Source organism: Lutjanus erythropterus, chromosome 3, assembly GCF_056507025.1.
Source record: "Lutjanus erythropterus isolate fLutEry1 chromosome 3, fLutEry1.hap2, whole genome shotgun sequence".
Lineage (NCBI taxonomy): Eukaryota > Metazoa > Chordata > Actinopteri > Lutjaniformes > Lutjanidae > Lutjanus > Lutjanus erythropterus.
This window is the reverse complement of record NC_139319.1, coordinates 46,570,825-46,593,241: the sequence shown is the minus strand read 5'-3', so window position 1 is coordinate 46,593,241 and position 22,417 is coordinate 46,570,825. Positions and strand designations below refer to the sequence as shown.

The 22,417-nt window shown below is 38.4% G+C and overlaps 1 protein-coding gene across 1 annotated transcript in view; it reads left to right on the top strand.

Annotated features, from left to right (window-relative positions):
• Positions 1 to 22,128, top strand: part of tusc3 (tumor suppressor candidate 3) — a 148,946-nt gene extending 126,818 nt beyond the window's left edge. The window contains exons 9-10 of the mRNA XM_084711038.1: positions 16,318 to 16,408; positions 21,880 to 22,128. Coding sequence (XP_084567164.1) covers positions 16,318 to 16,408; positions 21,880 to 21,895 — 107 coding nt within the window. The 3' untranslated portion in view covers positions 21,896 to 22,128. The remainder of the gene's footprint in view (positions 1 to 16,317; positions 16,409 to 21,879) is intronic.
• The last annotated feature ends 289 nt before the right edge of the window (positions 22,129 to 22,417 follow it).

Genomic DNA, 22,417 nt, shown 5'->3' with positions numbered 1-22,417 from the left:
TTTGTTTGGTGTTTTGAAAGGTTAGTTCAGATTCACCAAAGTAATAATAACACAAACAAACTAACTGATCTGTGCAGTCGTAGACCAGCAACTCCCGTGTTCTGTTGGATAAAATGACTGTTTTTGTCAAAGGAGTGTGGTTGAGCGAGAAGGAGTGATGTCTGGCTAATATAACTGTGGTATCCTGTCAGAACAGGCAGTCTGACAGCAAGGTAAAGAGATGAAAATATTTTTAATATGGTGTACACTGAGGTGGACCTTTTTTTTTTAAGTCAGTAATACGTTTGCTTCTGACCCTGTCCATAGCAGCACATTGCTTAGCTTCCTACACCAGTCTTCCTGCTACTTTTCCAAACAGAAGGCAAATTATCTGCCATATACTATAGATGATACACTGATTATCAATCAACTCCACTTCAAACAGCACAGACTGACCTCCTATAAAGCTTTAGGTCTTAGAAGATGGATAACAAGATGTTGTAATGTCATAAACTAATTAAAATTTCCTATCGTTGAAGGCAATCTATGTGTTCAGGTATTAAAGGAATAGTTCACCCAAATATGAAAATCATCAGTCAATCAGTCATTATCTGCTCTCCCTCATGCCTCATGCAAGTCTCCTAAAGCCCCGACATGCCAAGCTGACTTGAAAGATATCATTTACACCATGTTTTTAGCCTAAATCTTCACTGTGGGTCCTTAGCTTGGAGCCACGTTCATGTGTGCGTGCACACCGTCTGAACTGGGTGCGTGTGGTGCGATGGTGTGCACACGCAAGTGAAAGGCATGTCGGGGCTTTGGGAGATTTGTATTACACCAGATGAGCGGTATTGAGGCATTTCGTGCTTTTTTTTTTTTACGGGTGTTTTTTCCATTTGAAAACTGGTCACTATACGCTTCAGTTGTTTGAGAGATTCTGCAATGCTGTTTTGTGGACCAAAAAACTAAACCCGGCCTTCAACGGGCATAAGGGTGTGTATATAATGACTGAATTTTCATTTCTGGGTGGACTTTTCCCATTAACAATAAATTCTCCTGGCAGCTGTGGCTGTTTACAGTTTGGCCTCTTAGATCTCTTAGAAAAGGACATCTTCTGACTGCAGCATTAACAGCAGGGAAATCCTTTTTCCACTCAGGATCTTATCTGTCAGACTTTGTCTGAGCGCTGAGAGGATTCTCCCTCTTTAAGACTGGACTTGCACTCGCCAGCTTCATAAGCAATTATTTCTCTGTGAGGCCTCCGTCTGCCACTCTCTATTACCAGAAAATAACATTTCATTACTTGGCTTCCCTACCTCTCCAGGTTACACTGAATAGGTTGAGTGTCTTTTCAGCCTCCTCTTGTATCCTATGTTTTGTCAGAATACACGTCCTTTTTCTCCAGCGTACTGTAATTTACACCTTGATTAGAACAGAAGGTGCACTGAAAGATTATTTAAGAACATGAAATACCACATTACAGCATGCAGTTTAATTGTGGGGAACAGAAATAAGAAATCATACATGTTTTGTTTTTATTTGTTCTCTCTATTTCTTCCCTCACCTGACACTCAATAAAATTCAACTCAATTAGAATAAAAAAAAAAAGAGTGACACAATGTACACAAGCAAGAAAGCAGAACTACACTAAACTTACCCTACACTATGCTTAAAGGGGCCCTGCAGAGGTTTTCTTGTAAACAAATAATAGTTGTGTTTACGCTCAGTGTTACTCACCAGAACTCATTGTGTGTAGCCTTGAGGTCTAATAAATGTGAAGAATGCATTTCCTTTCTAACAATATTCTTCTTCGCTGCCTTTGTTGGCGCATTGCTGAGTTTCATGGGCCACACTGAGACAGAATTGGTCATTGCAGCAAGCACGCCAGGAATCCCATGCATTTAAATGGGGGTAGTCCGTTTATGCTGTGGCAGTGGGGGCTGCAGGAGAACACCGGGGAAGAAAAACGCATCAGGCACTCATGAGCTGGTCATCAGACTCTCTCTATAATCAGCTTGAAATATCACTGAAAACAGGCACTAGGTAAAGGTAAAATTCGCAAGCATATTCTACAGTTTATTTTGTGTACCCAGCTTCGACGTCTGGGTCTGGCTGCAGTTTTTGCTGCAAAATAGTCACACAAAGAAGCTTCTTTTGGTATGTGTTGGTTAGTTTGAGAGAGATGTATGGCCCTTTTCCATACACAGAGCTGACCTGTCTCATCTCGGTTTGACTCGGTCCATCAGCCCAGCACAGCAGGCATTTCCATTACAACACGGCTACCCACTTGAAGGTGTGTCTTTTACCTGATGACAACCTTAAGGAGGTTTGAGTCAAGCAGCTGTGTAGCAGTGGATAAACCGTTCAGATACATCTCTGGGTTAAACTCTTTCTTCACAATAAAAGTCCTGTGTTGTTTCATTATTTAAACACTTTTATTATGAAACAGCACTTACAGGAGATGTTTTCATTAAGGAGTTTCATCAGTAGTAACTTAACACGACTCCAACACAGCTGAAAGCGAATATGAAACAGTAAAATAATGCAGATACTTGAAAGTGCAAACAGCGACACAGGAGAGAAATATCATTTCAAACCATAAAGATTCTGTTAGAAGCTACAAAAATACTGAGAGCTGAACAAAAAGAGACTATAAGAAACATCTGCCTCTCTGCTCTACTGCACACACATGAGCTGAGTATTTTCAGGTGGTGAAAGAAGACTCTTCACAGGTTAACCATAGCCAGCGAGACATCACTGCAGCCCGTTTAGAGGCGGGCCAGTCTCGCTTTGGCCCCACTCCAGAATAGGTCCATCTCAGACACAGCTCAGCACGTCTCGGCATGCTGAAAGTGATAATGGAAATGCAATTTGGTGCGGTACAGTTTAGCTCAGAGTGGCCAAAAGCACCAGTGGAAAAGGCCCAGTAATGAGAGAAAGCGCACAGCAGCGGCTGATCAAGGTAAAGACTGAATAGGGAGAGAGAGCGGTGGTGGCGAGACAGATTCAAGATGTTTATTGTCACACAGGTAATACAAGTACAACCGTGTGAAAAACTTTTGTTGGGAACCTCTATTGAAAGAAAAGAGCAAGTAATAAGAGAAGAATGATAAGACAAAATATGTAGTAATAGAATACAGTTTATGTTAATAAAGTAATACAAACAATAATAAAATAAAAAACTTGGCTGGTGTTAGTTAACCAGGAACTAAAACCAGCAAAGGAATCTAAAACTAGCAAAATCTAACAAAAAGAATCTAAAACTAACTAGAGGAACATAAAACTTTATTTAATAAAATCCCAAATAACCCAAAGAGTACAGAACTCCTGGCATGTCAGCCTGTCTCAACAGTGCCATTTTGTGGATCATAGAAGTAAATCAATATTTTCAGATTTTCTTTCTCAACGGTTATGTTCTCAACACAAATAAACACCCCTGCAAAGCCCACACACTTCCTCCCAAGTCTGTGACTAAACGCTGCAACACCTGATTCTACTGTATATTTAACTTAATTTGATTTTTTCATTTAATAGCAGTTACTTGCTAATTAAACAACAGATAAAACTCTAGACTACTTTCTGTTAAAGAAATAATCCCTGTGAAAATGTTTTTTCAGAGTTGTCTCTGTCGCCTTTGTTTTTTTCAAATCTATTTTTTTAATAAGAAAACAAAATTCCATTCACCCCCATTGTAGTTAGGGGGCCGCAGACGTTTCAGAGACAACAGAGAAACTTCAGATTACTGCATGGATTTTTTTTTAACTGGTAATGAAACAGTCTCAGTTTAATATGATTGTCCTTATATGACCTGCATAAGTTAACAAGACCATCACCAGACCACCAGAAAATGGCCTACAGTTTCTCTTAATGTCTGCCACCGCGAAAAATCTACCGCTAACAACAAATGAAAAAACGTTCAAGTTTAAGCCATAATTCAAGAGTTAAAATTGTCCAAAAGAATCCCATTTTCAACTTTTAATCTTTGTGAGCTGAATCTTGACAAACTCCTGAGACCAGCAGCTTTGAGTGAGACACATCTGTCAGCCTCTTATTATACTGGTGCTCTTGATGAGCTTGATTCTAAATTGAGAGACAGACTGTATGCATTTATATGCATTCACAGAAATAGTGGGAAATGGTCTTACCAAAAAAGTGTTTTTTTGTTTTTTTTTGAATGATGAAATTACACAGTTTTAATGTATCATTTAACGGAAGTGATGGACAGTATGAATGAGATGGGAGACTCCTGTGTACACGCACACACACACTTATGTACTCCATGCATAAATGAACCATTGTCGCAGTTCTTTCATTAGTGTGATGTGTATTTGCATAACTGTCAATTAGCTGGAGCAGCTCTGGAAATGAGAAGCACTTGTTTCGTTTTCCAGTTAATCACTGAGATGACCCCTCACCTGCTGCATAACTGCCTCTGAATGCACAACTACAGTATTTAGATATGTATGGAGGATGCTTGATTGACTTTTCCCCATGATATATCCTTTTTTTAAATGCACTTAAGCAGTGGCTGATAAAACTTGGCTAGTAGGTAGATTTATGTGGCGTTATCAAAATGAACCTGATTTGGCTTAACAGAGAAAATGATTTAGTGTGCTTGTAATTACTCAAGGTAATCTTGGGACAATTAAAAGTTAGTCATCACATGCTTTCAAGTGTGTGTGCATTCAGAGCACAGACAGCATCTAATTTTCTTCTGATGGATCTAATGTTTTTATCTTTACATTCCTGTAAGAGCCAAAGTTGTTTTTTTTCTACATGGATACCTCAGGCAGGAGTTCAATAAATGTTGTACAATAAATAAAAAATAAAAAATGCCTTTGTGAGTGAATCGAATGAATTAACATTTTGATTTACCGCAGCAGCAACTGAGCATGTAATCACCGAATTGTCACGACTTTCAAGTTAACTTAAAAGCATTGTTCGGTGGTGACCAGCAAACTCAGAAAATCAGAAATCAGGGTCTCAAAATTAAGTTCTGCATGATGTCAGCAGGCTACTTATTAATGAAGATTAACTGAATAAGATTCTGGAGCATTTACCAAGGCTGCACTTCAGCTGAACTCATTTGTATTTCTCACAAAATTATAATAGTAGTTTAACCTAGAAATTAATGATGCACGAAACATTATACTTAAAACAGTTAAAATTTAATTATCAAGTATTAAAAAAAAATTATGCATAATATATGGAATTACACAAAATCATGTTTAGAAAGAATGAAAAGTGCAAATCAACTGGTGGTAGACCACCAGCACATGCACATACTGGTACATACATGTGGAACACCTATGGGATTTGATATCTAAAATCCATAATATCATTAAAAGATTCAAGATCCAAAATCTCTGCATGTAAGGACCAAAGTTGAAAACCAACTCTCAATGCCTGTGACCTTTGACCACTCAAGCAGCACTGCATCAAAACAACATGTGCTCTGGAACACTTTGGAGTACATCTGTCAGTAAACACAGTTTGTCGCTGCATCTACAAATGCAAGTCAAGACTACTAATACTACTACAACTATGCAAAGTGAAAGACATTAAAATATGTGGCGCATTATGCAGTGCAGACTTCATTTACGTTCATTTACTCACAGAATTATACACACATAATAATGGTTTAATGCAAAAATGAATGATGTAGGAGATGTTATACTTTAAACAGTCAGCAGTAGCAGCAAAAGTAGAAATGATGACAACTGCTGTTGGACCACCACTGCAGCAGATCAGCACATGCACATTCCAGAGCAGGTAGAAGACATAATCAATATGACTGACATGTCCCTAGATTCCCACGGCATCTGCAGCCAATTGCACGTTCGTAAATGTCTCATCACACACGTAAAATCCCACTTGAGCTTTATTAGCATATGTATGATCATGTTTCCCTTCTCCTCCACATTTTTCCTCGTCATGAAATAATTTGATATTTTTGCTGCTGTTTGCCTGCTGTTTATTTGTGAAAAGCACTTCCTTTTGTTTATCTACTCTCTATCTACAAGTGTCACCCCTTGATCAACCGTTCTCCTACCCACTAATGCAGCTCTGCGTGTTTGCTCCAGCTCTTGGGAGGCAGAGAATTTTTTATACAAACCCGACCCTCATGCAGACCTCGGTCAGTCCAGCACAATGCACAATCAACCACAGATACAGTCAGGCAGTGATAGAGGTGCACTTCACTGATTACACTGACCGTGGATCTCCCATGACAATCAAACTCCTAGTCTGGAGTGTCACTGGGTGCAAAATGTGTCTGAAACCCTGTTCGGACAAACATAAATGGACTGCATATATATATATATGTGTACATATATGTATATATATATATTTATATATATATACCATCTCTAGTCTTCTGAGTACTCAAAGCTCTTTACAGCATTCGTAAAATCACACTCTAATGGCATCGTGCCACCCTGCTCATCTGGAGCTAACCCATGCAAACCCACTCACACAAATGCTCACACACAGATGGTACAGCCATCAGGAGCAATATGGGGTTCAGTATCTTGTCCAAGGACACTTAAACAAGTAGCGTGGAGGAGGTAGGGGTCAAACTGCCAACCTTCTGGATAGAAGACGACTGTTAATCAAGAGCAATGTGGCCCCTGGATCGCAGAGATGTTTTTGTCTCCCCCTTCTGGAAGAGACAGTAATTACACAGTCAACACATTTCTGACGAATGCCTCCACCATACTTCTAGTTGTTAGCACCTGTTCCGTCACTATGGTTGCCACCCAGCAACGATTGCTGGAGTGTTGTAAAACTGATCACCACTGGTGCCGCTCTGGTATACTGAGAAATACAGAGAGATTTACCTAGATTTACCAGCCTTAGTTAGCATTGTGTGAACTCGTTTTGTAAGGGCTTGAATTTAACAGATGTTCATTTTTATGTAAAGGTCCCACAGTCCAAAATTTTAATTGAGAAGACTGTGCTCTAGCTTAAAGCAGTCAAGCAGATTTCATCAAAAGTCTGTGCAAGTGGCATACAATGCAAAATACAGCACAGAGGGGATGATTAATTGATGCCAAAGCTGTCATGTGGAGTTTCTGTGAAGTTTTTTGTCACCCTCTCATTTCTAAGAGGCTCAAAACTCATTTTTTGTCCTTCTAAGCTTGAACATAGTGGCCACCATGCTGTGGATTTTAATACATGAGATTGCAGACACAGAAACAGAAATTACACAGATCATGCAGGACCACGACACATGCTGTCATCTAATGTCAAAAGAAAATACAAATGGATTCTGTTCCAATGAGAAACAGCAATGAAAGAAACCATTTTTCCATCAGCATATTTTTATGGGCATTTGGAAGTACCACATTGATGGATTGAGTTTTGAACAGATTTCCTCAGTTTTGCAAAAAAAAAAAAAAAAAAAAGCCTATATGATCATTTGAGGAGGTTTTTGGCTTTTTAATGAGCTAAACGGTTTATCAGGAGATTGAAAATCTTTTCCTGTAAGTGCTGACGCAACAAACATTTAACTCTCTTGACTGATGAGCGTTTTACAACAGTTGCTCCCATGGTTCTATGAGACATCCTTGATAAACTGACGCTCTTTTAATTAGGTCATCTTGTTGCACCCTCCTCTTCTGCAATGGTACAATGGATTTCTGACAAGAGCATTGGCACCACTTCCTGCTTTTCTTGATAAACCAACTTCTAATAATTGCATAATGGTTGTGACTGGAAAGAAGCATTCATTTCTATTTTCAATATAATTTGCAATATATTTGTATGGAAATGCTGCTTGCTTAAGGGACAGATGGTCCTTGACATCTCATGATGAATGCTGTCTGGAAGCGTCACTAGGGTTGAGTCCATCACTGATGTCTGACAGTCATCAGCCACTGAACCCTCTACCATTTAAACACTGTCATTTAAAAGCCTTTTGTATTTGAGGCTGTGTGTCCCCTCAGAGTTGCCATAAGGAAGGAGTTTCATTCCTTTTTTGATGTATGGAAAAGGGAAAAAACAAAGCTGCAGCTGCTGGTCATTGCTCTAACACTACCTCCCCATGTCCCGTTTATAACTGCCTTGTTGGCTACATTAGCAGCAGCAGAATTTCTTTTCTGCGGTCAGCTGTTTGTGCGTTTCTTTTATTCATGCTACTATTATTTTCATAGCTTAGCTTCCTCAGTATAGCTAGCCGCCTAACTTTGTTTCAAGCTTATCACAACTAAGTTATGGACACACAAAGGCGCTTTAAAATTGGGCACAGAAATGTACATTGGACACTCGCCTGGCAAGGACATGAGAATTAAAGGGATAGTTCACCCAAAAATGAAAAGTCAGTCATTATCTGCTCACCCTCATGCCGACTGAAGGTTGGATTTAGTTTTTCAGTCTGCAAAACACTGCTGGTGTTTCCCAAAGAAATTAAGTTTTCAGTTTTCAAATGGAAAAAACAACCAAAAAAAATTACAATGCCTTCATACTGCTCATCTGGTGTAATCCAATTCTCCTAAAGCCCCAGCATGCCATTCACTTGTGCATGCACACCATCACACCACACACACCCAGTTCAGACGGTGTGCATGCGAATGTCAACTTGACTCCAAGCTGAGGATCTACAGTGAAGATTTAGGCCAAAAACATGGTGTACATGACATCTTTCAAATGTTATGTCGTTTTTGTTGTTTTATGTTTGTTTTTGTTGTTGATTGTGTTCATTCTCTTCATTCAATTGCGCCACTGTTTTCCTGTGAAACTCCCCCCCCCCCCCCCCTTCACTTTAGAGCTGTCTTGGCTGGACATTGCCATCAGATCAACAGTAGGAAGTGGCAGTGACTACAGTGGTGAGCTGCTTAGAAAGTTGTTTTTTCTGTTACGGGCCAGCTAAACCCCCTCCCTCCCCCCAAAATCATCGTCCGTCAGCAATGTTTCGACATGGACATCGTCATATGCCAACTTGGTAGACATACTCACTTTCAACTTTTTCCTCTACTGTCCAATCAGAATTTGTGCGTATTCTCTAGATTGTAAGATGAGGAGTTAGATATTAGATGGCCTCTGCTGGTAATTACCTCAACCACAGAGACACAGTTACACACAAGTGGATTTTAATTAGAGGCGGTGTGATGAAAAAGCAACTCAAGAAGCCCTTTCACTCTCCTCTGTGAGGCCACACACTCATGCATACACACTTACGCACACTCGCACTTAAAGAAAAAAATCTAAAGGCAAGATTATCAACTTTATTATCAACTTTTTGTTCTACTTTACCCATGAGTTCTCCTTGAGATTTTAAAGCTTGGTAATTAAAGTGATAATGACTTTTTAACTACCTCAAGACTTGTTTCTCAGGATAAGCCTGAACTAGAACACACACATCTACGTACAGACACACATGCGTATGTGCTCATATAATGATCACCTGTATGATGCTGACATATCACGTGTACAGCACAGGCCACTCATTCATCACTTCTCTCTGTGCTCCATTATTTGTATCTTTTCATTTTCATTCTTCCTTTCTGTCTCTCCATCTCCTTTCCTTCTCTTCTTGTGTGCAGAAACTTGTATTTTTTAAAATTCTATCAGCTATTTTAATTCAACATCTTTCTTTGTAGAGTTGCCACCTGCAAATTTCAATCAACTGAAGCAAACACATAATGCCAATTACATTTCACCACAGTGCCAGCATACTAATGCTTACAGAAACCTGTTATGTAAAGCACACACAAAATCAAGACACAAGCTTGCATCAAATAAACAGTTTTATATCCCACACACCGCTGTCATTGGAATGACGCACATATGGACACACAAATTAAATAAGTGCATTGTAAAGCAGGATAGAGAATAGTCGTCTGTCAGTAATGGAGAGAGGATTAGGCTTGAACGGTAGTGTAATCACTGGATGTGGGAGTTAAATCCCTGGCATATAGCTTCCATACTGCTGAGTACAGCAACAGGAAGTTATCAGCTGCTTCCCGCGGACATCAGCACAGGAAATCACAGCACGCGCACCGTTTCTCAGCAAGCGAGGGAGGCGCTGAATAAGTAAATGGAGTTACAAAATGGGATAGACAGACATAAGGTGAAAGTGAGGGGGGGGTGAAATGTGACACATCAAGGATGGGTGGGGGCGGTGGGGGAAGAGGGGGAGGGAAAATGGAAGAGTCAGGAAAAAAAAAGTGAGATGGGTTTGTGAAAGAACAAATACAGTAGAGAAGACATAAAAGCAAAGGCCCCAGCCCAAAAATTTCCATATCTCTCTGGTGAAATGTCAACATGCTGTACAGCAGTACCAGATTTCAAGACGATGGGACGTATAAGAGTCAAAATGAAATCCAGCCAACTGTAGGACATGACTCCAAAATGCAAAGATCTGCCCCCAACTACCCTGGAATAACCCTCACAGACCTGTGAGGGACTAAAATAGAAAAAATGGTTGTTGACATGTTTCAATATCTGCAATAAAGTGACAATAATAGAACCATGGAAACCAGCGTTCAGTCATCTTGAGAAATGAAGAGTGGAAATCAGTTCTCACAGTCTGCACACGTACATGCTTTCCTGTAATACCTTCAGTCATAACATACAGATGTACACCAGGAAGGCATGGTCACATTTGCACACATACATGGGCCTTGAGGTTGGCAGATTTATCTGAATTAGGAGAAGTTGAGAATGAATGATGAGTAGTTAATAGTTAATAACACCTATATTAAATGTGTTCAAAATCAAGGAATGATTTTGTGCAGTGACAATGACAGAATTGAGTACTTTTGTTTCTTAAGCTTGGAAAAACGTCAAGATGGTTAATTTGTTGAGTAATATTTGTAATTTTGTGTTTAAATTATATCACTATACTGCTTTCTAACCTATTTTTTTCGTAAGTCTATGTTGTCTAATTAGTTATATTACTCATTACATTACTAAATTTCTTTCGTACTATGTAGCAGTCTTTTTTCCCTCCAAAGTTGAACTGCTGATCCAATGAACTGTTAACACCCAGAAAGCTTTTGTCATTATATGTCCAGATGTCGGCTGTGGTGGTAACAAAGTCGAACTCTTAGTGAGGCAGTGCAGTTACAACTGCGGACAGTGAGGACTGGGTCAAAAAACTTTCTGATAAATGGGGGATGGGTCGTGGGTGGGAAAGAGGGTGCGTTTCCCCAGAGACAGAGAGAGACACGATGAGACAGCAGCATAACTTCTTTAATTATTTAACTCTGTGTCCTCTGGAGAGTTTCCTGTGTCCTGTCAAGTTTCCTGTCAAGTACAGTTTTTAGTTTTGCTGCTCTAATGATCCGCAATTTTGCTGCATTGACATTACTGCACTGAGAAAATGAAACTGAAAGCAACTTCTCTAACAATTAGTAAATTGTTGAAGAAAACACTCAGACATCAATACAACACATGACAAAGAAATCACCTGGAAAGCTCACAAGGTCTCCCAACGAGGTTTTGGAGCTGCAGAGCTGGGAGCTGGGAGGATCAGTCAATCATTTGCCTTTTCTCATGAGATTTTTCCACCACAGCAAAAAAACAAAACAAAACAAAACTATGATGACTTGTAGCTGCTAACTAGCGAGCTTTGAGCTCAGTTGAACAGACAGCTCAGCAGAGTCATGTAATTGCAACTTCTTGACATTTCATAAAATTCTGAAGCAAGAGTGGTAATAAATGTAACATTATCTGGATATGAAATTGAAACACTGGCCTGTTTTAGGTTCGGAGGAAACTAAGAAGGCTTTTCTGGTATAGTGTGGCATAAAAGCAATGAAACAGTTGGGGGTGGTTGTATCCCAAGGTTGAGTCAGTTAATGTATCTTGAAGCCTGCTGCTAATCAAGGATTAAATTGTGAAGAATGATTTAGCATCACAATATCTGTTCATATTTGTCCTCCTAATGCGATAGGCTTAGATTTAATATGTTTATTGGCTTCCTCATGCTGGGGGAATGTACATTTATTTCCACCATGCCAATATATCATGATTTGAATTGAGCCAAGTCATACAGTCAAAAGAGGGATTACCACCTTTGTCACTGAGGGAAATCATTCAGCTTAAACAACTTGTCATTTCGCCAAGGTCATAAATCACTTAGCATATTAGCATGCTTAGCACGTGTGTGTATGGGAGTGTCATTATCCATGGAAGCATACTAAGATACCTCTCAGTCATAATTGATGAGCTATGGGAAATACATCCCACTATACTTAATGAAGATACACAGACATTCTGCTGCTCACGCACTCGCAGGCACATACGTAGATGTGGCAGCCCAGGGAGCACAGGGGCATGAGGGCCCTCTCCAGAGATGTACTCTCAAATATGCAGTGCTCTCAATCAAGTCACTCAGTCAGTGTCACACACACTCACACAGGTTTGTAGTACAACACTTGGCAGGACATGATCTTAAATTATTAATTGTTATCAGTGTAACCTTTATTTAACATCTCACCTCTCAAAAAATATAGTAAAGCAAAGAACGACAGTGTTTTAAACAATGTGGCTGATGCATTTTGATGTCCTCAAAAGATTAAAAGTATAGAAAACACACCCACACGTACACTGATTGCTGAGTGGGCCTCCTGTGGGTTTGTAAGAAGGTGCGTCTGTAGCTGCATGAGGATTTGAATGTTATATCCATTGTTCTCTCACACACAACACTGAGACATTAACAGCATTACTGTGGCCATGTGATGCCCAGCACTGGTTTGAGTTTATTCCCATCATCTCCTCAAATTTTATTTTGAAGGATCCGATCAATGTTGAGATCACCGCGTGGATCTATTAATACGTCTGAGGGTCAGCACTGTCACACACAAGTCAGGAACACAGCCTCTAATTAGTCGACATACTTAACCCAGGTATCTAGGGATTGCCAATGGGTGGCTAGCAACACGCTAACGATTTGGTGATGTGATCTATCATTATGGTTTTATTTTAACACATCTCGCGGTGCCCCTATCGCACCAGAGCTGAGGTTTTAAAGGTACAACACTAGAGTTAGCATTAACTTAATGGTAGCTTTTCCAGCAGTTGGGAAATAACAGACAAGGCTTGGTCTTGAGAAGCTGCAGAGTTTATTAACTGACACACTGTACATTTACTGCCAGACTGACAACTTACTGCTGTGTTCCATTCCACTAGAAGCACTGTCATCCTCAGTCTGCTGCTCACTCTCCTGCATGCACACCACACGCGTCCTAATCCTTAAAGGAGCAGTGCTACACGTTTGACTGTATGCTTCAATAAAGTCCAATAAAATGTAATTATTAAGGCAGTCATGGTAAACTGCCGTCCTGCAAGAATATGTTGCTTTGTCACTGCAGTAAGAATATATCTATACTATCACAGCCCTAAACACAACACATCCCCTTGAAGTTAGTGTATATGTTTGTGGGCATGTGTATGTACTATGATTTTTGTTCCATTTCCAATTCAAACATTAATGTTTTTTTCATGTTATTTATAATTATTAAAGGAGAAATTTGTTATATATTTTCTGTAATAAATCAGAAAATGACCATAATGTTTCATCAAGGAAACATTTTAAGTTGAAATACTTGCTAAACTTGCAGTGTCCTCCCTTTTCGAATTCCCATTCTGGAATGGAATGCCTGTTTTGTATGTCTGTCTCACATAAATAAGTTCAAATTAATGCTGAATTTTTGCCAAAGGCATAAGTGTCTGTTTAAGAGTCATAATAAATCATTAATAATTTTTTAGAAAGCGTAAATGTTTAAAATTGCTAAAGTGAACAAAATGTTAATGGAGTTTGGCAGACAGTGAGACAGACAGCTCCTTAAAATTACTAGCACATTCAACAGCTACAATTTGCTCCTTTAAAAATATAAGCGAAAGTTTACTGTTTCAGTTCCCTGGTGTCATTTTAGCCTTTGTATTTATAAATATAGAATGTCTGCCAATATATTGATATTAGATTTTTTTTACCATTTAAAATAGGTACTAGCATTGTCCCCAAAAGTCCATTATCTGTTGGGCTCTAGTTGAATTGTGAATGTATGATATAATAACAGAGTTATAGTTGTAGTGGAGCTGACACTGAGTAATGGCAGCAAAGGAAGTCTTATACACACATGCATTACAGATCACAGGACACACACACACTCTTACACACAGGTCACACAAACCACTGGAGCCCCGAAGACGAATGGCAGCACGCACACACAAATTGACACTTAAAATCTGTCTCACATTTTCCAGCCAAATCCTTTGTTCTGATATTTCCTCCTCACTCTCTCACTCTCACATACACACATAACTTTACACACACACACACACACACACACACACACACACACACACACACACACAGTGAGAACAACCGTGTATCTCACTATTTAGTCTCCAGGAGAGGTCCTCATCCTAATCCCTGATTAACAATATCAGTCGGTGGTGACAGTTTAATTTAACACAGTGCTTTTCAAGGATTAGCCGCTGCATGAGGGTGTGTGCACACACTCATACACCCACACACGCAGACACAGACACACAATTCCCCTGCAGATTAGAGATCATGCTTATGTATATTTTGCTTTAGAATAGCCACTGAGGAAATAAGATGATAATAGCTGCAAACACAATTTTCTGCAGCACCGCAGGGTTGATAAAGAGAAGAAGGCGGTGGCACTTTGAGGGATTGTCTAAATAAGGACCAAAAGGTTTTGGCATGATCAAGAGCACCAGGTTATGCTTTACATGTCCTTTTTACTTGGATTTTTAGTAAATGTCAAATAATTAATTTTTCTCATCATTTGGCTGTGTGTCTTCAGGCCTGTGTGTAGATGCTTGCATGTGTGTGTTTGTGTGTGCGAGCCACCAACACGAAGAGAGGAGGATGCTTTCACTGTGTACCATGTCTAAACCCTGCAAGCACATTCAATTTGAGCAGAGATCAAACAGAGAGTTACATCAGTGGTTCTAATGTGCGTGAAATGATTTAAATGGTTGCCTTTAGCCAGGAATCAAATATTCTCACAGGCCATTGTGTAATAATTATTATGCATACATCAGGGTGTCTGCGAAAAGTTAGAAAAAACTGACAACTCAAAGCCATTATGTGGAGTTATAGTAAGTTTTTATTTTAGAGATCATGTTGCAGTTTCTTCATGTACTGTTCTGTTTTAATGTTTTATTTTTATACTGTATGTGCAGTTGCTTCCATTTCAACTTCAGGGGCCTCTTTTATAAAGTGAAGTCTTAAGTATGACTTATGTGTAAAAACTAGTATAAGTAGTTATTTATAAAATGAAATGATCTCATCTCTAAGCAAAGTCTGGACTGATCATGCCGGTTTACTGCAGCCTATGATGAAGAAAGCATCAGCTTCAGGAACACTGATAGGAATTATCAGTTAAAAGTATGAGGAATGAATTATGATACACTCGCTAAAATTCTCTGATTCCAGCTCCTTAAATGTTAAGATTTACTGGTTTCTTTCTTCCTCTAGTTTGTGAACTGATTTTTCACCATTTTCTGACATTTTTAGACCAAACAACTAATCGATTAATCGGGAAAATAATGGACAGGTTAATCAGTCATGAAAATAATCATAAGTCACAGCCCTAGTCCACTGAATATGTGTTGTTTGGCTTTGATCTTCTCCACCATCCACATGAGCTCGTCTTCCAAAACATTGGTCCATGAATATTCACTGTAAAAACAAACAAACAAAAAGAAACATAAGACAGAAAGTCACAAAAAAACCTCACAATTTCAAGGCAACTGTCTTCACTGAATTTTTGCTTTTTAAGTCAAATTAAAGTCTTAAATTTGTAAATAAGCTCAAAAAAGTTTTTTTTTTTTCCAAGCTCTAATCTTTAACTGATTTAATAATTTACTTTATTTCTTTGGAAAAACTTCAATCTTTGAGTTTTAGAAACAATTCTGTGTTTCAAAAAACTGTTCACTGTGTTTTTGATGTTGATACAAACTCAAAGATTCATGTTCTTTTCTAAGAAGAAATTTGATTTATGTCAGCAAAGGAGTCTAAGTTGGAAAAAAAACTTTTTTAAGTTTATTTCAAAACTTGTTTGAATTTCACACAAAAAGTAAAATTTTGTGAATTTTTTACATTGTTCCTGATGTAACCCTCATCTGTACTTCATTATAAGAGGGTAAATCACTGATTGTAGGCAGGTGACACTGCAAATTTTCTTTGCAGAAACCTGCATAAGCAAGGTTTTCTATGCTTGAATCGAACTGAAGCGCATCATCTGAAATTATCTTAAGTTCGAGTACAGATCTAGGAACATTTTTAATTTTTGTAGTGTGTCTCAGACTTCTAACCAGCAATTTATTATGACAATCTGTTTGTGTGTCTCTTTCCAGTCATCTGCCTGGTTGGCCTTGGCTTGGTGGTGTTTTTCTTCAGCTTCCTGCTCTCCATTTTCAGGTCCAAGTACCATGGATACCCCTACAGGTAACTATAGCAACTGTACAGTGCCACAGCACAGATGCTTGCACAAGCTTACTCAACAGTTACTCAAACACAATATCCAAGTGTACAATGAATCTTAAAATCACTGAAGGTGACACAAAATCGCTGCAAAGTTATTGCAGACACAGTGCAAAAATCCAGGCCAAAACAGGAGCCATCCATTCAAATTATTTCATTGATCTGAAGACAGCTGTTCGATTGGAAACACTCCCTCCAAAAATGTACAAGCCTCGGTGCCAGGCTTCTTTCTCTGGAGACCAATCTTCCAGCTGAAACTTCAACAGAGATTTGCAGTCTGGCTTTGTTGTCTCAAAGGTTTCTTTGATGGTTTCCAGTGCACTCAATATGCACTACATTCACACATTTCATCCTCTTGACCCTGAATATTTGAAATCACGGGTCCATCATGGATGCTTTCTGTCTTTTGTCAGCGATTGAATGTGTTTGGACACTAAAACCCCTCAGCTTAGCGAGCCAGAACAGCAGCAATTTGATCCCACTTTGAGCTAAAGGTCGCCACTACATAAAAAAGATTTAATGTGTGACAGAAAACACTTCACAAGTCTGCAGATTCTGGGTCCAATTCAACACCAGAACACCTCCAGCTGCAGAAACTCACCTCTGGAGCTGTTGTTGAGGGCACTTCACCAGGGCAGATAATTTACTGTCATGGGGGCTTGAACCCTGTTGTGACCTGCAGCTTGAAATAGCACCAAATTGCTTGTGCCAGCTCAGTGATTGTTGTCTACTGACTTAAATCCACTGATAGACAGTTTAGTCATGGTCTGAAACTGGTAACATTTTATTTTACAGATCTGAAATTGCCAAATACTTTCTTGCTCTCCAAGACGTTTTCTCTGTGCCAATTATATAGAAAATAAGAAAAGAAAACAAAACATCTAATCCACATTCATTTGAAACATTATTCTTAATATATTCTGTAATGTACTCGACAAAAATATAAAGGCAACTCTTTTGTTTTGGCTCACATTTTTCACAAGTTGCAGGAAAAGATATAATCTGCATCATTGTGTTGTGTGACAAGACTGTGGCCTTTGCTCGTACATCTGTGCGATAATCCTGCTGTTTAATCAGCATCTGGATATTTCACACCTGTCAGGTGAAGGGATTATCTTGGCAAAGCAGAAGTGCTTGCTAACACCGATTTAAACAAATTTGTGCTCAAAATTGAAAAGAAATAAGCCTTTTGTGGACACAGAAAGAGCAAAAGATCTTTTGCTTCTGAAAACTGAAGCAAAAACAAAAGCGTTGCGTTTATATTTTTGACTTTATTTGTGCCTGAACAGAGGAGAGACTTTTAACTGAATACTTTTAAAGTTTTCTCTAGGTTATACTACCACCTAGATTCTCAAGCTATGGTACCAGCTCCCTCTAGTGTTATGCTGAAGAATCTCCTGAAAATTAATTAATTTAAAAACATATAATCAAAGTACTGCACAGTTTCCAAAGAAAATGCTTAAAGCTACTTAAAGGAGATTTTAAGGGGTTATGAAACAGTCTCAGTTTAATACTGGTGCGTCTACATGACCAAGACCATCCGCGAGAAGTTCTGCAACTTCTATACAGTTATTCTTCATATTTGCTACCGGGTTGAATTTCTCCCCAAAGTTTAGGTGAAACAAGCCTGTGCTTATATTTTCCACAAGCAAAGATACAGTAAATAGTACAGATATTATCTAGTTAAAAGTAACAGGAGATTTTTAATTTCCATAATTTCATTTTTGACCTTACAGTTTGTGGTTATGACGGTTGGAAACGCTACTGCTTCTGTCCAGAGAGGCCTGCAGAATCAACTAAATATTAAAGTTCCACGTAGTAACTTTAAACCACAAGATCAGTGAAATATAATTTAAAATATTTGTAGAAAGTAGGCCTCATCCTTCATTCTTCGTTTAGCTTTTTGGCTAGCTACTGATGTGACCTGCCCTGACCCACTGCACGTACACGTCATCATAAGATAGTCTGCCTACGTCAAAAAGTAGCTCAGAGTTACTTTTAGTACTAAGTGTAATATAATAACTGTTATAACAGTGTGCAATTCTGGGTTACTTCCATTTAACTGAGTGTAGCAGAGCGTTTTCATCATCAGCACAGTGACTCTGTTTAACCTGACTGAAATTGAACCTTAATTATTATTTGCTTATTCTATTCCATGTTAAAACAGCTGCTGAGAACACCGAACACTTTATTTTGAATGAAATATGTAAATAAATGACAGATATTTTAAGGAAACTTTTTGGAAATGATTTGACAGTTACAGGCCCATCAAAAGCATAAAACCCACATCATCTGAGACGAGTGTTAAGGAACAGTACACAAGGTCTGTAAACATCTCTGAAGTGCTAAGAATGATCGACTGTAATATCGCGAGGATACAACAGAGTACCGACAAAATAAAAGATATAGTCAAAACTTATTCATATTGTGGAGCAAATTCACTATCAAAATAGAAAACTTTATTACTATTTCTGTTTCCCTGGAAACACCCAGGGCCTGACTAATAACTGGAAACAGTTACCAGTCATGTCATTAAAACTCCTAAGCAATTACACCAAGTTTACTTCTCCAGCAAGGCTGACACTTAGTAATGACCAGCAAATGAGATGATTTCTAGTCCCTGTTGAGTCAGCAGCCAGCTTCACCAACTTTAACATTAATGCTTTCTACACATACAAACACAAACTGCTTTGTTAGCTCTATCTTGTTGTCACTAAAATATCTGCTGAAAAAACAGACAACACAGACAGATTTAGTTGTTGCTTCTGCAAACTTCACATGTATTTTTAAGCCAATCAAGCCTGTCAAAGACTGTCTTGCACAGCTGATGGAGGATAAGGGTGGGTGGATTGAACCCAAAATATTGATACTTCTGATATTACATCTTGTTTTTGAAGGATCGCTCCCAAAATAGGGATCTGTTTCATTTTTTTTCTTCTAGGTTTTACTGTTTTAATAACATAAAAGAGCAGAACAGTCTGTGCAAACAAGGTTGAGTTGTGTAGTGTATGTGCTCTGTGCTCCTCCACTGCTATCTGTGTCTGTGTGTGCACTCAAACAACACACGCATCATGTCTGCACAGCGCACACCCTGACCAGTTTGATCCGACACATAGTGACTGGTGAACAAAAGAGGAGCTGCATGTGGAGATATTTAACAGCTGTGAATGAAAACATGTGGTAGGAAGGATGTTCGCTATAACTTTGTGAAAACACAGAACAAAACATCACAAGAAAAAACTTGGAGCTGCAACAGAAAAGAGGAGGAGGAGGAGGAGGAGGAGGAGGAGGAGGAGGAGGAGGAGGAGGAGGAGGAGGGAGTGCTTCCGCATCCAGACCCCCGACAGAGAGAAAGAGTTGATTGATTATCTTTGTCAGAAAGGCTCAGACAGGAATATCCACGTAGTTATATAGTAGTTAAATTAATATTTTAGTCAAATCAGATCTTCAGCATTGATTAATGTTATGTTTTCAAGCTGTAACTGCCCATCAATAGCTGTTATTTAACAGACCAATTAAATATCAGACATTAAAATAAATATTCAGTCCATTGAAATTTACTGTCTAAATAAATTAGATCCCTTAATTGTCATAAAATTGTTTAAAAAAAGAACTTCAAAGCTGAAATTTAAAAATGGCTGAAATATAAACCTTTCTGTGTAATAGTGAAAGGATGCCACCATTTAGGCATATTAGCCTGTTAATGCCCTCAAACTCATAAATAATGGCACATTGCTCTCCCCTACATGAAATACATAAGCTGCTTTTAATAATACAAAATATCGGTGTCGTTGTTGGTATCGGTATCTGTGATTCTGGCCTTAAATTATTCGGAACTGTATCAAAAGCAAATTTTGGAGGATGCTGAACTAAGTTTCTGTGTGATTCAGACGTCTCCAAAAACCCCAGAGTGTTGTTAAGTCCAGAAGTCAATGTTTAACCTTTTAAAAACAACATGTTCACTACAGTCACAAAACTGTTTGCTCTCCGGCTTGTTGCATACAAGAGAGACGCGCCTGTATTAAAGGGCAGCAATCCAGCAGCACCATAAATTATATCCATTAAAGAAAGTTGTTTAAATTATTCTGTAAATGTTGCTTTAACAGGAGGTCATAGTCTATAGAGGCCCACTATATGATTTATTTCCATTAATAAAAAAAAGTTTCAAAAACGTCTCCCCTCAAAGCAGAGTAATATGTTAGATGAGCATGGTGTGCTGTCTGATTTGAGCTTAGTTGGCCAGATTACTTGGTCTGAACTACCTGTTGTATAATGCTTTGATAGAGACTCTATACCTGCTGCTCCTGAATCAATTCAGCTATAAATAAGAAAGAAAGAGATGATGGCATTACTTGTGATATGTGATTTGTAGACCAGCAATGTGTTAGTTTGCTCTTAAAATGAGAATACAGGCTGGCATTCTGCTTGAAGATGTATTTTTAAATTCCCAGAACCAATGAGTGAGCTTACTGGTGACTTCATTTTGGTAACGCTTTGATTTCAAGGTTCCATAATTTCATGGTAAATAGGTGGTAATTAAGCAAGCAGTATTATTGGAAATTGCATGAAAACGGCAACATGAATTATCACATACTTAGCATGGAATTTGGGGGTAATTTGTGGGTAAATTCAGACAAATTTCAAATATGTTGCTTTGTAATTGCTACCAACTACAATAATTTCCAAGACATTTCAGATATATTACTAGGTAATTAACACCCACTGCATGAAAACAGTACTTGCTGATTATCACATAATTAACCATGAAATTTGTGGGTAATTTGTGGGCAATTACTCAGAAATTTCAAAGATATACTTAGTAATTACCACTTATTTACCATGAAATGATTGTAACTGCAAATTGAACTGTTACCATCATTTTATATGGAATATATAAACATTTGGTCTTCTTAGCAATAAAAAGCAAACTGTATCATAAGAAAGCAGTCAGAACCACCTCAGGCTTCTACAGAGCAGATGTGTATTTAGTGTAATTAGATGCTTTCACTCAACTGCTGCTTATGCTGAGCTGCAAGAAGTAGTATTTTAAATTGCTGTTACATTTGATTTGACCATGACTTATTATTTATTATTAAAGTGCATGCTTTGAATCTTTAATGGCATACAGACATGTTTAGTGGCAACCACTCCTCAATTTCCTTCCCGGTTTGATAGAGACAGATGCATCCTCAGCAAGAATTTGAGCAATTTTTCTTGATTACATGCTTCCATAAACAGTTTGAACCCGCAGTAAGCAATTTCTAACAAGATAATCATCAAAAGCCTCAGTTTTTTAGTTTTATCTTTTGCCCTCTGCTAAATATATGTTGTGTTGTTGTGCAACAAAAACACTATTTATATCCTTTGCTTCTCCTTTCCCTATTCTCCTCTTCCCCCCCCTGCTCTACTCTTTTTAATCCTCCTCGGTCTCTCAGCTTCCTTATTAAGTGAAAAAAAGGTAGAAGAGGAGGTCAGAGGATGGCGAAGAGGCGGTAGGTGAGGAGAAGAGGAGTCGAGAAGATACTTGAAGAGGAGGAGGCAGCGTCACTATGAGTGCATGGCGGGGTTTCTTTTTTTGTGTGTGTGTTTTGTTTTTTATCGACTGCATAAATTCTGCAAGCTGAATAGAAAATAAATTAATCCTTCTTACACTGGAAAATAAAGGTGTTTGGCATGTCTCTGTATTTTTGTCAGTTCTTTGTAGTTGTTTTCAGTATTGAACAGTGTGGGTAGATACACTGACCTGTGACTGTGGTGAGCTGTGTTTTTATTTTTTATTTTTCTCCATTTGTTGGAGCTTATTTATGGAAACTGAAACAGCAGGTTAGAGACGTGGTTAACATAGTAGAAGTTGAACATCTTTAAAAGTTGAGTCAAAAGTTTAACATCTCAGTAATCCTTTAAATTAAGCTGTTTTTAATGGGCATTAGTTAATAGGTAACAAAGCCCTTGTAAGATGCTTATAAACATAAA